Raw genomic sequence first — 22,246 nt, 5'->3', positions numbered from 1 at the left:
CCTCAAAAGGGAGCTTCGGGATCTTGTATGCGATAGTGCCTCGTGTTCTACAATTGGCCAATGTTCTACATACCCTTACAATCACACGTTGACCCGAGCGGGCGACCTTCTTGCCCAGCTAACCTTGAGGCTGCCCGCACTAACGCTTTCTGTCAACACCATTCATGGCGTTGCTTATTGGTATGTATCCACTCCGTATACAAAGACGCTGAGCCGTTCAATGTTGAATTGGGAATGCTTTTATAAAGGTATTCGGCATACCTTTGTGAAAGACTGACTGAATATTGACCGTTGCTCTATAGAGGATTCTTAGCTTCCAAAACAGCGACTTTGGCAACGTAATGATTGTGTAACTGTGTCTGCTCAAGACCGCAGTGGTTTAAACAACACTAATGAACTGGCGGGTGGTCGAGTGCCCTCGAAAAACCATCAATAGAAAGTCAAAAGGATCGATATTTATCTCAATCTGCCCCGCCCGCCTGAGGAAAGAACTTGAGTCTATCACTCCCAGTTCGCCGAGTCCGAGTTATTGATTTGGCATCATCTTCCAAATCATCAAATAGACGTTGACATAAGGAACATATCACTGTTTTCCCGGAAATCGACCCGCCCCGCACAACGGCTACCCAAGATGCTCGGAAGAAAATCAACTGGCCTAATAAAGCTGGAATTTTTCAACAGATTAAATGATTCTACGATTTATGGAATGATTGGATGACCCTCCACAGCATAAAGTAGAATCCTAGATTATTTTTGATCAAAACTTTTCGAACTCCGTAGTGTTTGATGCAAGGCGACGTTAGCCGTAGACATCTGAATATATATACCAGAATTATTAGAATATATAGATTGTGATGTAATACCAATCAAAATACCATACTGGGTCAACAACGGCCATCTTATCTACTGGCGCGATGGAGGGGCACAACCTCGATAATGAAACCAAACATGAGGGCTTCGACCAGTTTATGGCCAGTCAAGATTTTTTATTTCAATACATGCCAAAGCTATATGAGGATGAAGACGACCTTACTATCATTGCATCGAGCAGCAGCAGGACAGTAATCAGACAGTAATTGAGGTGGCCAGACGAACAATCTCGACGATCCGATCTTCAACGTATTACAAAAGGAGTAATATCTATACAAAGGGGGTAAAGACCCTAGGTAGAGCGTTGAACTCATCTAGAGAGGGGGTAAGAAAGCCCTCTCTAGTCTGTAATCTAGAATGAGTCGGTTTTTAAGATCCGCTCCGCGGGATACCCGATTTAGCCTTCGGCGTGATAGGCAATCAAATTAATTTCCTTTCTTGTACAGCAAAAATAATCTAGTATATTCGTTTGCTCTGTGGAGGGTCATCCATTGTACCTGCGAAATCTTTCGAGTTTTATATTCTACTCTTTTTTACAGATTTCTTGAAAGTCGCCAACACTGAGCGGATTACCCACCCAACCACGTCTTTCTACTCCTCTTTCCATTACACATCTCGTACTCTACACCCCCAGTCCTCACCGACCATAGCAAGCAGACTTACTCTCCTTACACTTTTAAGCCGTACAGGGTTGGAGGCATCTTACCTAGTATCGTTGGCCACCTGGTGGCCCTAGAAAGTATTGATTCTCAGCTCCGCAGGGCTTATTACTCAAACTGAGGCGAGACTGGACCCTCATTTGAAATGGATTACAGGGCGAGGCATACGCCATCAAAACTATGAATTATTGAGGTCATGTTCTTTCGCACAGCCACTGTACGCTCTCATGCGGAAGTTGAAGTTGAACAACAAGTGGCCATCGATGCATCACTTCAGCCCTAAGCAGACAAGAATCGCACCCTGAGCGCACGCGCCACATATAAATATCTAGGTATGGAGGCGGGTTATACAGCCTTAGTATTGACTATGAAGAATTTAATTCACCCCTATATGCAACGACGACTGCGGCATGGTGCAACTACACGATCTGAATGGACCATTGATGTCTGACTTGGTCCCCGCAGTGCTTTGGCATCTTTGCTACCAAATCCTTTCTTGCGCAGTGCATTGTGTTCAAGTGGCTCTTTTGGTCACTAGATAGTGCACGTGCGTGGCTCATAACTTGATATAAACCTTATTTCGAGAAAGGTCTTGTTTCGATTCTCTACCACCACCATCCCATCATGTCGGACAATGACAGCTCTGATACTCTTTCCACCATATCTACTACTAGTAGTCTAACGAGTTCTGACCGTTTAGACTCTCCACCTCCTTACTCCCCGGGTAGCCCTAGGATTTACGCGGACTCGAAGCTTAGCGATTTTGGAGAAGATGTGGACGAGTCATTGTCGTCTACCTTGATTTCTTCCTCTGCTACACCTGGACCATCGGTATCCTCACCATCTTCATCGACTCGCCATATTTCACCAGTGCGATCTTCGCCAAAGAAGATGAAGAAGACAAAGCATAAAGCTACGCACGAAAGGCACGAACACGAACGGACTAAACCCTCCCCTCGCAGCAGTAACGATCACAGGAGCAGTCACAGTAGTCCTCGAGCACGGCCTCCACGCGTTCACCCACCACATTCGCCGATTGCACCATCGCCACCGCCACACGCAGTGCGCTCATCATTTCCACCCAATCCACCGCCATCGCCGCCATCATTTCCACCCCCGATACCCGGCCCATCCCCACCACCCAACATGTACATGGGCACCAATTCATGGACGCATCCCGGTCAGGGATTTAGCGTTCATCAATCAGCGTCTCCTTTCGGTGCTTCACAGTCAATTAACTTCCATGGCCCTTCTGTTATGCCTCCACAGCGTTTTGCGCCACACAATCAACATATGAATTTTTCGAATAATATGGGTATGAGTGGTATGGAGGAAATGAGGCACGGGATGGAGAATATGCGACGGACAATGCAGCATGATATGGAGCAGATGCGTAACTCGATGCAATTCAACATGAACTCTGCTTTTCATGGTCATCCGCATCGGCAAAGTACATCTCGTCCACCAAGAAGAGACCACAACACTGGGAATATGGTCGTTATCGGGAACCAGGCTTATGTCCCGGATAGACCTCATGGAACGGTGAACATCAATAATGCTGCCGGTAGAGGATGGTCTGGAGGAAGTAGAATTAGTGTGAATGGGAATGGGGTCCAAGTGGGTCAGAATCCTGTCGGATGGGGTAGCGGACCTGGGGCCTATGCGCTTTCGGTTAGTTCGACTGGAGGAGGGCAAGCTGTGTCCCAAACTTATGTTGGAAGCGATGGTTCTAGGCATTCGTATAATTCGTATCAAGGAGCGTGATTTCTTTTTTCATTTGGCCGCTTTTTGTTCTAGGTTTCATTCGGACCGTTGTAGTTGTACAGTGGACTTTACCATATGTGTAGCGTTATTTTAAGATTTTGTACTCGCAAGTCTCGTGCAAGCTAGAAGAAGCTCATAATAGTTTTCAGCGATTCTGGATCAAGAATCAACAGCCGTCGTGCTTGATCGTTCGCCAACCTCGCCTAAACGATCTAATCTTAGTCCCAATCTAACCAAGATACTGTAATCTTTTCGAAAAATCGAATCTAGTCCCGCATACGTTTCTGTACAGTTTTAAAAATAAGTCTGTTTTTGAAACTTGTTGTTGATCATGATCATGATCAGACGATAGTGGGGCACTAAAAGTTCTATGTAACTTCTATGTATATAGTGAAACCGTGATCATCGCAAAAACTGTTTGTTTCGGTTGGAATGTTCTTCCTTTCCCCGTCTCCACATAGTTTTTGATCCGGGGGTGTGTTGAAGCTGATCCTCCTAGAAAGAAGTGTCCGAGGAGAAACCGGAGTGACTAGTATCAGCTAGTATCATAGCACGAAGAAGCTTGTTAGCTGTTATGAAAAACTTGAAGATTTTTTGCAAATTTGTTTTTATGAAATGTTGTATTTTGTACCTCAGGAATTTATCGGAATACCGGATCGATATTCACCGAAAACCAAACGATATGACAAGAACTGATATGTATACATTAGCACCGCCGGCCGGGTTTGAAATATTTCTCCGAGCGTTGTCTTTACCCCCACGGACTCAAGCGGCTGGAGGCGGGCCTGTTTTTGACAGTTTCTTGATGACAACAATGTTGTTTTTTTTTTGTGTGTGTGTGTGTTACAGTATTCTTTCCCCCGTTCCCAGTCTAGGCACCCAAAACGCTGAATCTGGGCCCCATTGCATTTTGATAGGAAAAAAAAATGACATACATATCATTTATTCGGGATGTGATGGCCCATGGGCCCATGGCACGTGAAATCAACAGGACGAAGGATTGGCTCGGGGAACGCTATTTGCGTTTAATCGGTTTTTGACATATACATATGTAAAGGAAAGGGCGGGTAATGAGAACATACGGTCTCCATCCGATCGGGGCTTCACTATATACGAGCATGAGCGGCGATTTTTCTTCATTCATCATCATCCAGGCTCGCAGATGTGCTAAATCTAATATAGGGTTAGCTCGGGAGATACGGATAATTATGGCGAAGTTTTGCGGTAACTTGGACCGAAGATCATTATATCCAGAGATATGGGAATTCAAATACATAGTATGTATGTAGTTGCTAAGAGTTCCTAACTTGGCTGAGATCTTGAAATCCCATCCAACAAAACGCTGTCGGCTTTGTAGATGCCAAGTTTGGTCCTTGACACACTTACTACACCCCCTTCCACTTCCATACTTAACTGTGGTCCGCTAGGCCCGCTGTTCCGGTATACACTCACTGCCAAAATGGTTTTTTTATATCTTCTGGGCAACTGTTTCGCCGTCAAACTCCCCCTACGTCCCCCTTTCTCTCTCTCACTTTTATTTCTTTCTCCTTCCCCCACCCCCCTTCATAATAGTTGGAAACATAGCGTTCCCGGTGCGAGGGATAATTATGTCTGCGAAAGGTCTCCCGCCGGCGGTCCGACTCGACCCGCTCCCACCAGGGATGACGTGTCCTAGTGGCAATATCCACTTCAACGGCTCGCACACAACGACTTCGACATGTACATCGGACAATTCTCGTCTCTATTACCCTCAACCTCAGACCCAGACGTCAGCACGAGGCTTAACGCCAATCATAATCACACCCGAATCGTCTTCACGGCCTCATACCCCAGCGGCGGGAAGCAGTGACCGTGGCAGCACACCAGTACTGCGGACGCTTACGACACCAGGGACGACAAGGAGACAAGCGAAAAAAATCAAATTCGAGGTGAAAGTCGAACCTGTGGAACTCGATCCGATAATGCCGAGTGCAAAACGACGAAAGGCGATGGCAGTATCGATGGATAATGAAGACGAAGGTATCAAAGTACTACAACTTCCACCTACGCCGTGTATGACACCCGTCTTACGTCCAGTTGACTCGATCATCGTGAAGGGGGAGGAGAGAGGGGTTTTTGAGTTTGGGGATAAGTCACCTCGGACCGGGCGGGCCATTTTACCGGCTTTCCGATCACGACCTGATGTTGTCGTCCCTGCGTCGTCGTACCGCCATGCGCGGATTCCGAGTTTGAGCGATTTGGCGGATGTTGCTGAGCGAGAACGGTTGGTGTATGATCATGAAGATGGGAAGAGAGGTCGAACGAGGGAGCGGAGGAAGAGTAGCAGGTTTCGGGAGTATAAGCCTTATATGATCAGATCAGAGATCCCATCAGCGTCCTCTTGTCGTCTGCCCGCCATGCCTCCTTCACATCCCCTCCCGCCCCCGCCCCACTTCACCGCCACCAACGGCCAGCAGACACAGCCGCCTTCATCATCACCGACACTCCCCGCCATCAACCCTCCCCACCCCATCCCCAAAGCCGCTGACCAACTCATCCATCTTTTCAACTCTGAACTCCAGCATCAAATTCAAGCCGAACGTGATTCTCTCCGTTTTGAATTTGAAAATCTGTTGCGCGAGAGAAGTGAAATTCAACGAGAGAGAGAATTGATGCAGCGTGAAAGAGAGGAGCAGAGGGTAGGGAGAATATCGTATGAGGCTTATGTGAATGCTACGAATGAGGCTAAGGATAAGGAGATAAGAGGGTTGAGAGAGGAGAACCAGACGTTGAGGATCCGTGTTGAGGAGCTGCAGGGCAATATACGACGCGAGGCATGAGGACGTCCAGCCCAGTAACGACATCCGCCTCACCTCCACGCAAATTACACCCTCAATTCGTGATCAGCCCACTCGAGCTGTTTCGAAAAGCTCATCTCCCTCCACTCTTGCACTGATGGACCCTTGCTGCAGCGGGCGTGTACACTAAAATAATGTTAGAACTATTACGCGCTATGTTTAGATATATTACATAGGTGTATAGCTCGTCGAACCATATCAAGTGCTTCGTCATAATTAGACGGCTCTCTGTAACAGTAATAATAGACTTCAGATATGGAGAAGGTCTTGAAAATGATTGGTCCAGTCGTTATCGATTCAGCTTATTACTATCGGACCCTGAACGACCTCTCTTGTATCAACAAAACGGTCAAAGCGTGGTGGCGCGTATGATAAGTGCTTTTTGTTTTCGCGAATAGCAACCCATTTCAAATGTACCCCCCCAAATCAGGCTATAGTCATTCTCGAGAAGAATACATGAAGGTTGGGCTATCTCGTGTCATTTCCTAGTAGTTATTTCTGACTAGGAACAAAGGAGCTGTCAATCGAAACGCCGGAGAACAACTTGTGCAGTCAGTCCGCCGCCGCCGGCTTTTAAATATAAAAAAAACGAGTGAAATGTTAACGGGCGCTCCGAATTCTCGACTTTGAGGTTTTGATTGTTGGTCGAGTCACCGGTCCTCAAGTTCGGAGTTATGATGTGGTGCGTTCATGATATCATTATTGCTGTGTTACTGAAGTTTCGTGTTATCATGAGTTGCCATAATAGATTTTTCACCTCCGACACGCAGCTATTTGCCACCTACATTCAGTTCTTGGCGAGCCTGACCCCATTTGCGCGACACTTTTGGTTACCATTAGGTTACCACTGCCAAATTTTTTTCATGTTTCTAAACCCCGGAGGCGTTTCGTTTCATATTGGTGTATGGAGAGAATTACATGATTTCGGTTATGATTTCGGAGTTGATGAGTCGTATATTGTGATTTTGGAGTGGAAACCCAAATCTTCAACTTACTCACCTGGCTGAGCTACGGACCATCCGCACTACTAGATATAAAACATCCTTCCGATTTCTCTAATACGCAACTTAATCAATGATACACAGATTAACCCAACTACTCTGGCGTTACATTACAGGGGGTGCCCTTTACCGAACTCCGAAATCATTGATGTGGAACACACAGAAGCGGCGCTATATTAGGAATCTCTTCACGTTCACCAACTGCCAGTCAAAAGCAATTTCTGGACAGGACCAAGTTTGCAGAGCACATTCGTTCAACGTTACATTGGATTCGGACGCGAGCGCTGCCGCAAAATGTGATGACTCTCAATGATTGATGCGACATGGCAGGAATTTTTCATCCGACGGAGCATTTATATAGTAGAGACTTAAACCAGGGATGGAAGTCCCGCCCACTGGCATGTCCGCCAACTTCACGTTTGAAGACCTATACCGCATTGATCACGATGGGCTTGTGGTTTCCGCAGGTGTTTCCGTCAGCTCACTCTTCACTGGTGGTCTTGTAGTTTTGGGAGCTTTGTGCCTTTGCCTTTTGTCGGAAGAAAGGAGAAGGTATTGCAAGCAGAAGGTTTTTTTGCAAACTTATGTCATTGTCATTGTGACACTCGATCTTGGTCTTCAACTCACATATCTCTTCTCTCCTCATGCTATTGCTGTTTTTCATGCACACTCTTTTGAAGAAGCAAACGAGAAGTTTTATCAAACATTACGAATTCCCATGGATTTGTTTCCTATATTGGTTTTTGCTTTGACCGATGGGCTTTTTGTGAGTGAAAATTTCGAATGATTTTTTTCTCATTTATCGTTTTGTTGAAAGTACCGTTTTTAAGATATGGCGATGCTACATACTTCAACAATTCTTAGGTTTCAAAGACAACTGGTGGCATCATATATTCTGGGTCATCCCATGGTGCTTTTGGGCCTTCAATTTGGGTACGTACATTATAACCAATATTCCGTTAGGATATCCATCATTGATCATGATCATAAAAAAAAAATAGCTGCAGGAATTACAGTGTTGGCCATGGATAATGGAAATCCAAGCAAGTTCCGCTTATTAGGCGCCCTCTCAGCCGCGACTTTCGCTTCAAATGCTGCTATCAATATCTACGCAACACTATTCATTTGTTTATGTCTCTATGTGCATCACCGGGCTGCAGTAGCGAGCTATGGAGTGCAAGTAGCTTCAATTCGATACCGTTGTATCATAAACCTTTTACTTCAATTTGCTGCTATCACTGTGCCGATATCAATAACAGCAGCTGTTGCTATTGGGTTGGCAAGGGGAAGAACGTCATTTGCTTTGGCTATGATTCCTATTGCTGGTTCGAGTCAAGTATGTGAACGTGACCTATGTTGGATTGGGCTTGGGATGCTGATAGAGATTTTTTTTTGTTAGGCATTTACGTCGGTTTTGATGATACATCAGGTATTGAAAGCAAGAACTTCGGACACGCGGATAGAAAGTTTCAAGCTGGGACCGGTGACCAATGCATATGCAATTAATTTGCGAGATGATAGACAAAAGCCTGGCAATTCTCAAGTTGACCAAGCGGCACAAGCTGAATATGTTTGATGATAAAATGAAAGGTTGTATCGCCCAACCTGAGTGTTGCAAAATCATCCGTTATAAATTATTTTGATATATATTGTATAGTTCTTATTAATATGAAGCCTTAGTATAACACCGTGTAATAGATATGTTAAAACGTTTATGAATTTGTCAAATAATAATGCGTTCAGCTCAGTGCTACCAGTGATGATACGCTATATTTATATCAAGAGGATGATTTCCCACGATGTCTTTACCTGACCATGCGTCCAACTCAAGCGCGGCGGCCACCAACTTCAGTCAGCGTCGAGGATTGGGAAGCAAAGGCTCCCCTCGGTGACCTCGAACTCAGGAGCATCAATGCCCTGAAGATCTCCAACGAGAAAATACCGTTGCCCTTGCGTGTACGTTCTTGGGCTCTATCATACTTTCTCGTGCTCAATTGTTGTAGTTCATGGCACAGGAAGAGTCTGGAGCCTCCGGTTCTCGTCCAGGCACTCCGCTGTCTCACCTTAAATTACCGGCATCTGCTTCACCTTCGTCCCGTCCGGCTACACCTAATACGCTGCCAAGGAGCTCCCAAACTCATGCTTTGCACCCGAAAACACCTGTACAGTCACCAGAACAGTTTTACGATTGGTTTGCGTTGATCGACAGGTCGGTCGCGCATAGCCAGGAGGCCCATTTCCGTGAACATGTCGCCTCGCTCGTAGATCATCTAGAAGTCTGCGAGGGACTCGTTGACCGGGTATCAGAGGTGGATGGATTGCTGAGCGAGATGTATGAAGAGTGGTGGAGGGTAGAAGAGAATGGGAGAGTTGTAAAGGAAAACTGTGAAAGGGTCATCGAAGAACGGGTCTGTGTTTCTTTCTTCCATATCATCGATTCTACTGATTTACAGAAACTTCAGAATAGATTGTTAGAGACTATAGAGGACATTGGCGAGCATCTCGAATATTTCCAAGAACTGGAAAAGGCGACAAGGATGTTGAACCACCCTGGCGAATCGCTTATCTTCGAACCCGACTTTTTGTACATGGTGGAAAGGGTAGATGTGTGCATCAGCTTTCTCAAAGCACATGTATGTAACCCAGTACCTGATACTGTGACGACGCTAACAACCATGTAGAGACATTATCGCGAAGCCGACATCTATCTTGTCCGATTTCAGCAATGTATGACCCGTGCCATGACCTTGATCAAAATGTCCTTTGTCGGCTCTCTGAGAGCCCTCACTGCCGATATCTCCAGACGTCTATCTGAGAAGGTATGCCTTCCGGTAATCCAGGTTTTGCCTAGCGTCCTAACGCATCCCAACAGGATATATCTCAAACAGCGCAATACCATCTCCTCTATACCCGATTTCTATCTGTAGCTCCTAAAATCCATCCTTTACTTCGACAGCTAGAAAGCAGAGCTGCAGTGTACCCTCAAGATCTCTCTTCTCTGTTGAGTGAATGTTCTACTGCGTATTTTGCCGCACGACGAAGCCTTTTGGCCGGTTGGATCCAAGAAGAGATGAAAACCCTGGATGTTGTACGAGGGGAGCTCGTTGAACTTGTGAGTAGCTTCAAGTATTGCTCCGGAGGGAATCATGATCCTCACGATGCTTTCATAGACAAGAGCTGGTTGTGGCTTCCTCAAACAACTGTGCACTGACGAGTTTAACCTCTATCGGTCTTTTTTCAGCACGTCCGAGGAAGAACTATAGTGGGTACCATCGTTTACCCTGGATCTTCAATCAACTTATGAGATTCAAGTCAGTACCTAGAAAAACTATGTGACCTTTTATATGACGATCTTCGTCCTCGGATCCTTCACGAACCGCGCCTCACTGCCTTATGCGAAGTCTGCACAGTCCTCCAAGCTCTCATGGTCCTGGATTCTTCTGCTTTCATCGGTTCGCCAGAGTCAACAACGCCCGCGGATTTTGATGGTTCTGGTGATGAAAATGACGACGTCCTTACCGTCGACCTTGATTCCGCCAAACAAAACAAAAATAAACGGACAGGAAAGGGAAAGTTGGGAAGACTGCATATTAGCAGACTACTGCAGATGGTCTTGCAAGATGCCCAGACAAGGTTATTTTTCAAGGCTCAAGCAATGATTCAAACTGAAGTCAGGCAATACGTGCCTAAAGCTGAAGATTTGAGATGGCCTGAATTGCTTATCGGTGCGTCTTGATAAAAGAAAACAATTGTCAGGTATCTTATTTGTGTGATTTGTTAGAAGCCCGCAAAAGTAAAGGTGAAACAAGAACTGAGTATAATCTTAATGAAAAAGCGAGTGTGAGTAAGGCTTTGCTTGAAGGTCTACCTGAAGGAAGTCTTTTGCGAGATAGAGAGAGTTGGTATCCCCCCGTTGGGAAGATGGTGTGGGTGTTGGAGCAATTGAGAGATTTCGTTCAAGTAAGTTATTTTTTATATATATTGTTGGGTTGAGAGATGGTCATTCACTCAATATTGCAGCCCGCGATCTTTGATGATATAGCCCAGGAAGCGATTCAGTTGTGTCATCAATCGCTTGTCAATTCCAGTGATAATATCAAAGCGCAGAAACGCTCTCCCGGGACGCTCGATGCAGACTTGTTCATGTTGAGGCATCTCCTCATCTTGAAGGAGGTAATTGCAGATTTTGAGATTGGCGGTAGTGGTGCTCTCGTTGTCGGAGGTTTGGGTGGTGCTAGTTTCGGTAGTGGTGTAACGGGTATGTTTCTTGTTTTCATGTAGATGAGACATAAAGCTAATGATAATTTTCTAAAGATACCCTCGCCCAGCTGCTCAGTCGCACATCTGGTTTATTACCACTTCCTGAGGGATTGTTAGGCACTCTAGGCGTCAATATTCATGGAGAACGAGGAGATCTACATCACGTATGTTCAAATCATCGCGTATATTCCCCAATTCTATGGAACTATCAAACTGACCCACTTTGGAAATCCAGAACATTGATCAAGCACTTCGAAAGACTTGTGAAAATATCATTTTTGAATGCACGCAGGTCGCTTGTCGAGTCCTCGTACCTTGGCTTTCAACTTCCTCTACATTCATTTCCATATCTTCAACAGCATCACATTCTCTAACTAATTCCACCACCACTGACGCAACAGGAGCAAGAAGTCAACAACCAAGTTCATCATCAACATCTACACGACTATCACCCAAACGCACTGATCAGTTATTCTATGAATCATGTACGCGCGATCTTCGTAACGCATTCGCGAAGATACGTCTGTATTTGGATTCTGATGGAGTGAGCTTTGTTGGTAGTCATAATGGAGGTGGTGGGACTGTTGGGGTTTTGGTGCATCATGTGAGGGAACGTGTTGTTGAAGCTTATCGAGAGTTTTTGGATGGCGCTTCTCAAGCGGTGGCGGCACCGGAGGGGGAAGGAGAAGAAGATACGAGTGAGTTGATGGGAGTGGTGAAGTTGGGTATAGTGTTGAGTGAAGTTCTTGATGAAGTTGAGGTTGGTAGAGAGGCGTTTAAATCTAGCTAGCTCATTTCTATCATGCATCTGGAGTAATTGAATGTTTCGTATCGCGTTCTGATATAACTTGCAAGGAACAATTCCCTCCTCCATGACGAGTTGTAGTATGTTTCAACGATAATCGATAGTAATGAAACGAGAACATATGATTACATCCGAGCCTCGACAATTATTAATTATACAACTGTTACTCTAATGTAGTCACGGAACAAGCACTAGAGCACTATAACATATGTCATAGGTCCAGAAGCTTCATGACATTACTGCCAAGCGGATCAATGAACAAACGACAAGACGGGTAAGAATGATGAACCCGTCATATCAATTTGCACCAATCATAACTTGTAGGCATGTCCGATATGTAGAATTTTGAAACCACCGAAGGGCGTTGAAGTATCCGGGAAACACGTAGAATCTTTGATATATTCGCATTCTTGATGGCCGGGAAGAGCGGAATAAAGTCAAACGTCCGTTGAGGTGGGTCCCCGGGTTTCTCGTTCTTTCGGTTTCGAGTCGGTTATTTCGGTGGATACAAGAAGATCGTCCGAGGCAAGAATCCTGATGGTTCCGAGTATCCAGGCACTTGAAGGGGTCATCACATGTTCGCACATATCCACGGGAAGGTTGCTTGAAGATAACAGGCAAAAGAGGCAACGAGACAACAACACAGTCTAGCCGCCACACAAGGACGCGGTCTTGAAGTTCGAGCCACTCGAGAATACAATGCACAGACCAGAACGCCACATTGAAACAATATTTGAATGGCCGACCGAAGAGCAAAAGCGTATGAAGAGAAGGAGAGAGAAATGTACATTTCGTGGATGGGTAGGTGGTGGGGAGAGAGTAAGAGCAGTGCGGATGTGTGGCGTTACAGCAAACAACTTTTATTTCGGAAATTAGCGGATTTATTACGTATGAACAGATGCCGTGAACACGGAAGCTATTTCGCTTAATTAGAACGCGTTTGAACCCGTGCACGATTGTCAGGGACAAACAGCGGGCGCCTCGTGGTGGGATAGTAATACTGCCCAAGGCTTCGCGAACGGCCCGGAAGGAAGAACCAGGCTCCCAGTCAGCAGTTAAATGTATCAGTCCTATTCCTACGATTTAAAGGCAAAATACAAATATAAACCCTGTGAGATAAATACACAGACGAGAGACACAGGGTTGAAATATTTGATTCAGAGCTACATCAAAGTATCGCTTATATAAATGATACATTACTACAAGAAACACAAGAAAAAATCAAAACAAGAAAGGCGAAAAAACATATGGAAAGAAGGTTGAAGCGACAGAATGGAGTAACAAATGAAGAGAGTATGCTCGGATTCATGGTGAGTGGTTTAGAGACGACAAAATCATACAAGGTTCTCAAAAGCTACATTTTGGTATATATGTATGAGCTCAAAAATTCAAGAGAGGGAGGAAAACGAACAACAGTGATACAAAAACACAATTTTTTTTGAAACAAAACGAAAAAAATGAAGATGAAGATGAAGAGAAGGAAAGAAAGTAAACCAAAAAACCTATTTCTTTCCCTTCGTTTTTCTCCTCAACTTCGACCTCGATCTCGACTTCACCACACTCTTAGTAGTAGTCTTCCCTGTATCAGATCCCCCACTACCCATCCTCTCCTTCTCCTTCTCCTTCTCCGATTCCCTAATCAACTCCTCTCTCAACTTCTTCCTCCTCTCCTCCTCCTCCTCCTCTCTCCTCTTTTTCTGAGCTTCACTCTCCCTCATTTTCATTTTGAGTTTGGCTTTCGCTTTGGGTGTAGGTGAGCCAGAACGATTTGCGTCTGTGATTGTGGTAGTCGTGTTATTGGAATTTGTCATTGTCGTTGTTGATAAGAGGGGTGAATGTGAGTCGTTAGTTGTTCGTGTCCGTCGTGGTGGTGTTCGTGGATTTATATTTGAATCGACAGGATCTGAAGATTGAGTGACTGGAGCTGCGGAAACGAGACCAGCGGGTAGTATTGGACTTGTTTTCGTTTCTTCTTCATCTCCTTCTCCTTCATCATTTTCTTCCTCTTTAGAGTCCTCACTTTCACTACTACCAAACCCTTCTTGCACCTTTCCTCGTCGTCCTTCCTTCCTTCCTTCCCCCTCCCCCTCACCTTCCTCACTCTCCTCTTCACTACTCGCCACAGCTTTCGCTTTCCCACCATCACCACTTACATCACCATCACTTACCCTCCCATTCCTCTCACCCTTCTCACTCTCCCCTCCTCCTCCTCCTCCTCCTGACCTCGTCACCCCCCACCGTCCCCTCCATCCTTCAACAGATTCTCCCGAACACCACGATGCCCGACTCTGATGATGATATCCCGTATTAGCACTATTAAACAACGACGGCGACGAACTCCCATTCCCAAAATCACCAAAATTAAAACCCGAAGTTGTCGAAGCCGATGTCGGCGGTGGAGGCGGTGGTAAAAAAGGCGTAGGCGTAGGCGGAACCGAACCAGTACCACTACTCGAACCAAAGCCAAAACCACTAGATACATTAGGACTAGTGTTATTCGCCATCGCCGTTGTTGTCGTCGTCGTAGATGAAGGTGGAGGTGGCTGCGGTGGTGTACCCGAAAGTAAATTCCCCGACTTCCTCTTCTTCAAACTCCCCACCCCAATCCCACGTTCCACAGCCCTTCTAAACCCTTCATGCCTCATCTCAACTTCCCTTTCATATACAATATCTTCATCTATATCATCATCATTCATAACGCCATTTCGATTTCCAAATAATCTTGATCCTCCCCCGTCGTTATCGCTATTAGGAGTTCCAAATCCACCTAAAGAAGAGACGATTGTTTCGGATTCGTCTGTTTGGAATGTAGAAGGAGATACAGATGAAGAGGAATAGGACGGTGTATTCGAAAGTGGTAAAACCGCCGCCGCCGGAGGAGGAGGAGGTGGTGGTGGTGGTGGAGTATGCGATTGCGAATGGTCTACTTGTTCAGAATCTTGTGTCGTCGCCTGCTGTGGTAGTTGCTGTTGAATCGGCTGTCGAGCATATCTAATCGGATGAGGATACATCAACGAACGAGGCAAAAACTGTTTCGGCGGTTCCACAGCGGAAGGTAACAATGTCAACACCGATCCCTCCGAAGAATTTCCCGCACCAGCAGTACCATCAGTCATAGCATTAGCCGTACTCGTAGTCGCACCAGCACTGTTGCCACTATTAGGACCACCACCAAGCCCAACCACACTGGACCCAGTAGTCCTACTAGGCGTCCCAGCAATAACTCTCGCAGCTGCTCTCGATAACGAAGGTGGGATCTCCGAAGCACCACCCACAACACTACTAGCACCATGACCACCACCACCACCACCACCACCACCCCCAGTACCACCTACAACACCTCCAGCATTCGAACTAGGCGTCCGACTAATTTGTCCCGCCCTCCCACTCGAACCACTCATCCCAAACCCCGAAGAAGGAGTCGCAGGAGGACTTGTAGCCGTCGAAGACGATCCTTTCGGTCTCGTCAATCTAAACCTCCCAGAATAATCGTTATCAGAAGTAGGTTTTAAACTTCGTGGTGAAACCGGGTTAGACGATGATGAAGATGTCGTCGTAGGTGCTATTGCTCCTCCTGGTGAAGATGACATCGATGTAGGTATCAATATCGGTGGCGTTTGCGCTTGTTGTTGTGAAAACGATGAGGGTGATGTAGTACTAGCTGTTGTTGTTGTTGTTGTTGTTGTATTTTGCGAACGCAATGAAGAAGTTGTGAAAGTGGGATAATTGGGTGTGATGATACTACTCCCTTGTCGTGGAGAGTAAGCTAGTGTAGAAGGAAGATGTGGTGGTGATAATGGAGGAGCAAGTGGTGGTGACACCGGTGGTGATTGTGGTGGAGTAGAAATCGTCTTTGTCGTCGATAATACAGAACTTGTCGTATTAGTCGTTGTTGTTGTTGGTGGTGGTGGTAAAGACGGTATTTCTTTAAGACTTTTCAAAATCAGTTCCCATTCCCTCAAATTTTCAGCACAATGATAACTATACTGTCTCAATTCTTAAAAAAGCCAAGATTAAATGAAGCATACACCACAAAAAATTCAGAACTTACCAGGTATAGCAACAGCCGTCATATCAACCAAAGGTTTCGCAATCTTCCCAGTAAAAAACACTTGAGAATTCGCCTCAGCAAGCGGCCCATTCGAAGGATTAACACTATGCGTCAACTCCAAATAATTCTCAAATTTATATTGACACGCCCATTCCTGTTGCAACGCCGATGCCCATTGTTTCGAAACCAAAAACGGTCGACTCTGTTTTGTAAAATTGACGAAGAATAGTATCAAAAGTATGCCCATTGTTGAGAGAGGAAGGGGGGGTAGTGCTTACGGGATTACTGATATCTGCATTCTTCAACAAAAGTTTACAAACGAATTCTTGACGTTCGAATTTCGCAGCTTGCCAATCGATAGTGTTATTATCATCATCATCATCACCCGCCCTAGAATTCTCCAACAATTTCGCAAATTTGTTCATAAAGTCGTTATGCACGCCCATATCAGTGGCAAGCACCGAACCTCTCAAGATCCTACGAAAATGTTGTCCTAAAGAAAAGGGAAAATAGGTAAATATGAAAGGTTTTTGTTTTGGAATAATGCGAAACTCGTACCTGTTTCGGGATCATCTAATAATACACCTAAACCATGATATCTCATCGTCTTTAACAACATATAACTATGCATTTGTTCCAACGCCGATCCATTCTCGTAAACTTGTGAAAGTGGTGCCTCTGCATTTTCCTCAACGAAAAAATCAAAAAAAAAAAAAAGAATTTCAATCGCATCAGTCCCAATCGCAAAAAAGGCAAAAAAAGAAAAATAGAGATTGTTTTTTTTACTCACCATGAAAGGGTTATTAAACCCAGGATGCGCAACATCGTGTCCTATAGCAGCCAAATACAAAGCGAAAATCTCACGATGAGTTAGACAAGTGACTAAAGGTTCCGAGTCGGGTTGACGAGTAGAAGACCACATTCCACCACCATTCGGTGCATCAACATTTAAGAGAAGAAGAGATACAGGTGGAACAACACCAGCTGCACGGAGATAACAATGAATAGCTTGTAGAACATCTACAGCATGTTCAAAGTTGTGATAATGATTTTGCCAACGATAAAGTTGACGGATATGAAGAATGAACCGGGGTATGATATCTATGATATCATTTTTTTTTTCAATGATTTTTGAAACAAGATAAATAATGGGGGACGTACTGAAATTGATATTAACCGCTTCTTGCATTCCTTCGATTCGGAAAAGAACTTGAAAGAGGAATATGACGCAAGCGAGGACTTCATGTTCTGGCATGCGTAATGGCTCAAAGTACCATGATTCGATGTTCTTGAGCAATCTAACACGATCCTCTTGTGATAAATCCGGTGGATCACTAATAAACAGTTGAATAAAGACAATGATCGGTGGTTGAAAGACAAAGAAAAAAAACGTACTTTTGAACGACGCTGTTTTCCAACAAACGCAAGGTTTCCGTATGCATAGTCGACAACAACACAGCATGCTTAGTGCTGATCCTAAATCAACCCACAAAAAATCAAGATACGGAACACCCGGGGAGGGAAGAGAGAAAACACACTGGAAATCAGGATCCGAAGGCGTACTACTATCCAACCACCCCAACCCATGATTTGAATCCCTCAACGCCAGATAAAGACCACCCACATCTGCACTCCGTCTCCTAAGTACAGCATCGCTGACGGGCATGGACTGCGGGGGAGATGAGTTTGCAGCCATGGTACGATTGTGAGAGAGGGGGGGAAGGGCGCGCCGGGGGACTACATAATCCAATCACACAGCCCTTCCTTTCTCACGTGCTTCCCGCGTGGCTTTCTTCCGCTATCCACTCATCCCCATATGTTGACCCCCTCCACCACGTGCTAAACTTCGATCGATCATCATCGGTGGGCTGAACAGAGTAGTAAGTACGCTTCGCGGGAAGTTGGATATGTCGGGCTAGCTTCAAGTCTATCAGAAAACGAATGAGTATGCTAAATACTTTTTCGTTCGAGCAATCAGCTAGTGCAGTAGCACCCCGAGTGCGAAAAACGCTCAAAAATCTAGTTATGTATATGGGTGGGGGACCGTGTCCGCGATATGACTGTCAACCACACTCTGCTATATTTCTTTTGTAATCTTTCCAACCCACCTTAGACTAAAAGTCCGAGAGTGAACCCGACTTACATCAGCAAAAGGGTTTTCAAAATAGAAGGGCTTAGAGACCTTGTTATGGAACTAGTTCCACCACAATCCAACAGAAAGGTGACTTTTGGAATATAATATAATCTTATGCAAAGTAGAAAGGCGTAAAATCCTATGGTGCCGTTCTAAGCCCTTCTATTTTGAAAACCCTTTTGCTGATGTACATTCCAGTCTTCGATCTCACACTTATTCGAATATCAATCTCCAAAACCCTTAAAATGTTGCTTTGGCCAGCGACTATGTACTACTGTACGCGCACGACTGTAAGTTCACGTCAACAGTCAGTGGAAGAACGCGCGAGGAATGAGCGCGGTCTGAGTTTTCGGAGTGATGTCCATGTGTGTGAGCGACATCTATATATAATTGTCACGTCACGATTTATAACTTATACTACTACTACTACCTCTACTGGTGCGGTCGTACGCAGTGCCGCGCCACTACACTATTTTTATTTTTCCACCCACCCTAACCCTACTTAGACTGGAAGTCTGGCTAGCCAACACCGGGGTCGAAGTTGACGCTTTTGGGGTGACCCGACTGCGTTCCAGCTTCGATCTCACCACTTGGGGATCTCGGGCCCTACAGCCCTAGATCCTCAATTCCCAACCTTTGATGTTGGTTGGCCAGCGACTATCCGGCTCACGACGAAAACACCGATTATTTTTATTACGGTAATATTTTATTTTTTTGGAGATTTATGGCGATTTTGGAGATTTATCGGAAAAACTTTTTTGGTCACGTGCGTGAACGTACGGTCGTGCGCGTACAGTAATATAAATTATAATATCCGAGCTCACGACGAAAAAATAACCAACAAACTCGTTTATATACTAAAAACCAAACCGAACGAAACCTCACTTATCTCAATGATTCCTCTTAAGTTCTCTTTCTTTCCTCTATCACTCAAAAATTGTCCATTATATCAACACCACGAAAACAAAACAAAAAAGACTATTTTCAATTACTCTCTCTCTCTCCCCCTCGAAAAAAAATTGCAAAATTAAAGTAAAAAAAAGGCGAAAAAAAAAACAAATTCAAGATGGTCTACTACCAACAATACCCGAAAGTAACATAGTAGTACTCGAAGGAGTAAACCTCTGACTCATATGGGTATTTAATGTCGTCGGAGACCAATGTACCCTCCCTCCCCCTCCTTGTAAGACACCTGAGGACGATCCTAATAGTGGAGGAGAACTACCATGATGATGATGATGATGATGCATTAAATGCGAAACATCAAACCCCTGAAGTTGTTGTTGTTGTTGTTGTTGTCCATAACTCTTACCACTATCTTCACCATACTCATAGTCATAATCATGCTCATATTCATATTCATATGAATCTTCTTCATAATCTTCATACATCTGTGTACATCCCCTCGTCGTCCCTGTTGTTGTTGTTGTTGTTGTTGACGTTGGTGGTGTGGTTGTTGAAGGAGAATTTGAAGAGGATATAGATGAAGGATGACTCGGATGATATCGTTCTACCAATTTATGAATTTGATGATGATTATTGCTCATTGAGGAAGATGTTGTTGAAGTTGACGTTGATGTTGGACGAAGGTATGGATGATGTGAATGCGAATGATGATGATGCTGGTGGTGGTGTTGTGTGTGATGATGAGGATACTGCTGTTGTTGATACTGCTGCTGCTGATCTATAAAAAAAAACCATCAACAAAAAAATCGTCGACAACTATTCGAAAAAAAAACATACCATACAACCGATGTTGTTGTCGTTGATGATGAGAGTGATCCCGACTCTGCGATACATACCTCGATGACACTCCCTCACACCCCTGATCATGACCATGACTTGCTCCACCCCCCACCACCGAATTCGTTGTCGCCTCTGCCGACATGACGGGTCCCACTACCACTAATGGCATGTCTTGTACGATATCCGAGTCATTGGTAACACTCGCCGAGGAACCCTGGATCCCATACACTGTGTCAAAGGCTACTGGTTGTTGTTGTGTAGTATCGATCCGCGGGGTTGGATATCCAAGTGAATGATCTCCTGAAACGTCTTGTACCCCATATCCATTTGGTGTCTACGTTGAATCAAGGTCAATATAATGTCCGCGAAAATAACACGTATGAAGACTTACGACCACGGAAGGATAATTGGGAGAAGCCTCGATAACGCCAGTATACTGAAAATGATGTTCTCCTTCTGATGATGATGATGGTGGTAGCCTCTCCTCCTCGGAGGAAGACAAAGTACTAGTCATATCCACCGTTCCGACATCATGATTCCAAGTCCCATCAGTAGGAACACCAAACGCACACTGTGGCGAACGTGTTTGCTGATGATGATGAAATTCAAAAGCGCCAAAAGGAGAAACCGACGTCGACGATGGTAACACCTCGGGTAACATATGCCCACTGGGCACACAATCGAAATCGGTAGGAAAGCGATGAAGGATTACTGTAGCGCCACAGACAGGGTCGCCAATATTATTATCATCTCCATCATCATTATCATCCTCATCACTATCGCCATACCCAATCAAATCCAATTGAAATTCAAACAGCACAGGTTCTTCTTCCAAAGGACCAGGTTCCCAACCTACCGTCGGCGCTGAACCTTTCCCCTCTGAGCCATTATGCATAGCAAATGGATTGATACGAAAGACGCCCATCATGCCTTTCATTTTTTTGGGGGCTTGAGTTGCACGGAGGGGGACTTCGGTGGGGGGTGCGAGGGCTTGAGAGGAGACAAAGGAGGCAGCTTTGGGGTCGAGAGTGGGGTTTTCGATGATGAAGCAGCCATCGGGGGAGTCGTCCTGAGGCTCAACCTTGACGAGGGGCGTGGGGGAGAAAGAGTCGTAGTCGGTAGAGGAGGAGGGGGAGGGAGAGGGGAACGAGAAGGGAGGCATGGGTTTGAGAGAGTCGGAGGGGGAGGTGGTGGCTATATCCCTGCCATCCCCCGTCCACGTAACTTCCTCACGAAATCCTGCCCCCGCTACTTTCGGCCACCCCAGGATTCTTTTCAGATCTCAACTTGAGTAGCCGGCGTGCCCCTCAAACACTCTACCTGACAGCGTCCCGGATCGAGCGCGCATCCCAAACCTCAAAAAAATAAAATAATCGAAACCGATCGTAATTCGAAGGAGAGGGGACAGTTACCTCCCTCCCACCTCAAAACCAAAAACCAAAAAAAAAAAACACCTCGACTCGACTCAACGTTGGTTATATCTATACATGGTAATCCTTCTCTGAAGGATCCGCACCTCGATTCGATTCCAGTTCTAATTCCGATTCTGATGATGATGGCCTTAAGAATAGAATTCGGCAATGGGCATTGCGACATGTACACAATGTATACAATATATTATTTTATTCTACCGGCTCCGGATGATCGAGTGGATAGGATGGTTGTTATGCTGGGTTTTTGTGGGATCATGATCGATTGAGTTTTTGGGTTATCAGAAGTAAAAAAGGTTGGGGTTCAACTCCCACTCATACTGACTACTCTCTCAAGATCCGAAACAAGAAAAAACCACTTTTTTCTTATCTTAACACTTCCCGAGCTTCTTTTTCTAATCTCAAAAGAGGGGAGGAAAATCGGATCCGGAGATCCGGACCCTCTCACACCGGAAACAAAACAGAAACAGGTCAAAATTAATAGGAAAAGAAGAAGTAGAAGGAGGAGATCGATGAGAGAAAAAACGAAGTAAGGGGTAAAGTAAAAGAAAGGAGTCATAGAAGGCTGGCTGGAGCATGAGCAGAAGGGACTCGGAGAGCGCGTTGTACACGCGTGCGAAGCGAAGCGTTCCGTAGTTACTTTACTTACTTAATTGTTTGTGGTCGTTAGCCGCCGATAATCTAAAGTG

General features: G+C 45.2%; 8 protein-coding genes across 8 annotated transcripts; 4 read left to right on the top strand and 4 right to left on the bottom strand.

The window, feature by feature from the left end:
- Positions 1 to 2,140: 2,140 nt before the first annotated feature.
- Positions 2,141 to 3,439, bottom strand: AGABI2DRAFT_194149 (hypothetical protein). Its single transcript, XM_006463207.1, has one exon. The coding sequence runs from the start codon at positions 3,264 to 3,266 to the stop codon at positions 2,760 to 2,762; it is 507 nt and encodes a 168-aa protein (XP_006463270.1). The 5' UTR covers positions 3,267 to 3,439; the 3' UTR covers positions 2,141 to 2,759.
- Positions 3,440 to 4,741: 1,302 nt separating this feature from the next.
- Positions 4,742 to 5,378, top strand: AGABI2DRAFT_194148 (hypothetical protein; the record flags this gene model as incomplete). The annotated part of the gene is made up of 1 exon (XM_006463206.1): positions 4,742 to 5,378. A coding segment is annotated over exon 1 (477 nt), but the record flags the coding sequence as incomplete, so codon positions are not given.
- A 286-nt stretch (positions 5,379 to 5,664) lies between these two features.
- AGABI2DRAFT_194146 (hypothetical protein) lies at positions 5,665 to 6,402 on the top strand. The gene has a single exon (XM_006463205.1). It carries the CDS (start codon positions 5,690 to 5,692, stop codon positions 6,110 to 6,112), a length of 423 nt encoding a protein of 140 aa, XP_006463268.1. The 5' UTR covers positions 5,665 to 5,689; the 3' UTR covers positions 6,113 to 6,402.
- Positions 6,403 to 7,531: 1,129 nt separating this feature from the next.
- AGABI2DRAFT_120089 (hypothetical protein) lies at positions 7,532 to 8,707 on the top strand (the record flags this gene model as incomplete). Its single annotated transcript, XM_006463204.1, has 4 exons — positions 7,532 to 7,897; positions 7,962 to 8,064; positions 8,133 to 8,467; positions 8,531 to 8,707. The coding sequence occupies 4 exons, from the start codon at positions 7,532 to 7,534 to the stop codon at positions 8,705 to 8,707; spliced, it is 981 nt and encodes a 326-aa protein (XP_006463267.1).
- A 235-nt stretch (positions 8,708 to 8,942) lies between these two features.
- On the top strand, positions 8,943 to 12,230 carry AGABI2DRAFT_207960 (hypothetical protein). The gene is made up of 11 exons (XM_006463203.1): positions 8,943 to 9,087; positions 9,135 to 9,539; positions 9,594 to 9,764; positions 9,813 to 9,950; positions 10,004 to 10,243; positions 10,302 to 10,393; positions 10,444 to 10,856; positions 10,913 to 11,091; positions 11,152 to 11,374; positions 11,446 to 11,555; positions 11,627 to 12,230. The coding sequence occupies exons 1-11, from the start codon at positions 8,947 to 8,949 to the stop codon at positions 12,179 to 12,181; spliced, it is 2,667 nt and encodes an 888-aa protein (XP_006463266.1). The 5' UTR covers positions 8,943 to 8,946; the 3' UTR covers positions 12,182 to 12,230.
- A 1,703-nt stretch (positions 12,231 to 13,933) lies between these two features.
- Positions 13,934 to 15,098, bottom strand: AGABI2DRAFT_194145 (hypothetical protein; the record flags this gene model as incomplete). Its single annotated transcript, XM_006463202.1, has 1 exon — positions 13,934 to 15,098. A coding segment is annotated over exon 1 (957 nt), but the record flags the coding sequence as incomplete, so codon positions are not given.
- A 526-nt stretch (positions 15,099 to 15,624) lies between these two features.
- AGABI2DRAFT_224958 (hypothetical protein) lies at positions 15,625 to 17,944 on the bottom strand (the record flags this gene model as incomplete). Its single annotated transcript, XM_006463201.1, has 9 exons — positions 15,625 to 15,764; positions 16,131 to 16,193; positions 16,248 to 16,449; positions 16,526 to 16,740; positions 16,800 to 16,935; positions 17,038 to 17,348; positions 17,409 to 17,581; positions 17,643 to 17,717; positions 17,786 to 17,944. Coding segments are annotated over 9 exons (1,474 nt in total), but the record flags the coding sequence as incomplete, so codon positions are not given.
- Positions 17,945 to 19,442: 1,498 nt separating this feature from the next.
- AGABI2DRAFT_120086 (hypothetical protein) lies at positions 19,443 to 21,289 on the bottom strand (the record flags this gene model as incomplete). Its single annotated transcript, XM_006463200.1, has 3 exons — positions 19,443 to 20,065; positions 20,125 to 20,461; positions 20,519 to 21,289. The coding sequence occupies 3 exons, from the start codon at positions 21,287 to 21,289 to the stop codon at positions 19,443 to 19,445; spliced, it is 1,731 nt and encodes a 576-aa protein (XP_006463263.1).
- Between the last annotated feature and the right edge of the window lie 957 nt (positions 21,290 to 22,246).

The sequence above is a fragment of the Agaricus bisporus genome, assembly GCF_000300575.1.
Source record: "Agaricus bisporus var. bisporus H97 unplaced genomic scaffold AGABI2scaffold_8, whole genome shotgun sequence".
Lineage (NCBI taxonomy): Eukaryota > Fungi > Basidiomycota > Agaricomycetes > Agaricales > Agaricaceae > Agaricus > Agaricus bisporus.
The sequence above is the reverse complement of the archived record's forward strand: the minus strand, read 5'-3'. Positions and strand labels throughout refer to the sequence as shown.

Bases quoted from the DNA above. Each gene is read 5' to 3' on its own strand.
- AGABI2DRAFT_194149 (XM_006463207.1), bottom strand. From the start codon at position 3,266: ATGCCTAGAACCATCGCTTCCAACATAAGTTTGGGACACAGCTTGCCC.
- AGABI2DRAFT_194146 (XM_006463205.1), top strand. From the start codon at position 5,690: ATGCCTCCTTCACATCCCCTCCCGCCCCCGCCCCACTTCACCGCCACC.
- AGABI2DRAFT_207960 (XM_006463203.1), top strand. From the start codon at position 8,947: ATGCGTCCAACTCAAGCGCGGCGGCCACCAACTTCAGTCAGCGTCGAG. The intron at 9,540-9,593 runs GTCTGTGTTTCT...CAGAAACTTCAG, and splicing joins AAAGGGTCATCGAAGAACGG to AATAGATTGTTAGAGACTAT. The intron at 10,244-10,301 runs GTGAGTAGCTTC...ATGCTTTCATAG, and splicing joins GAGGGGAGCTCGTTGAACTT to ACAAGAGCTGGTTGTGGCTT.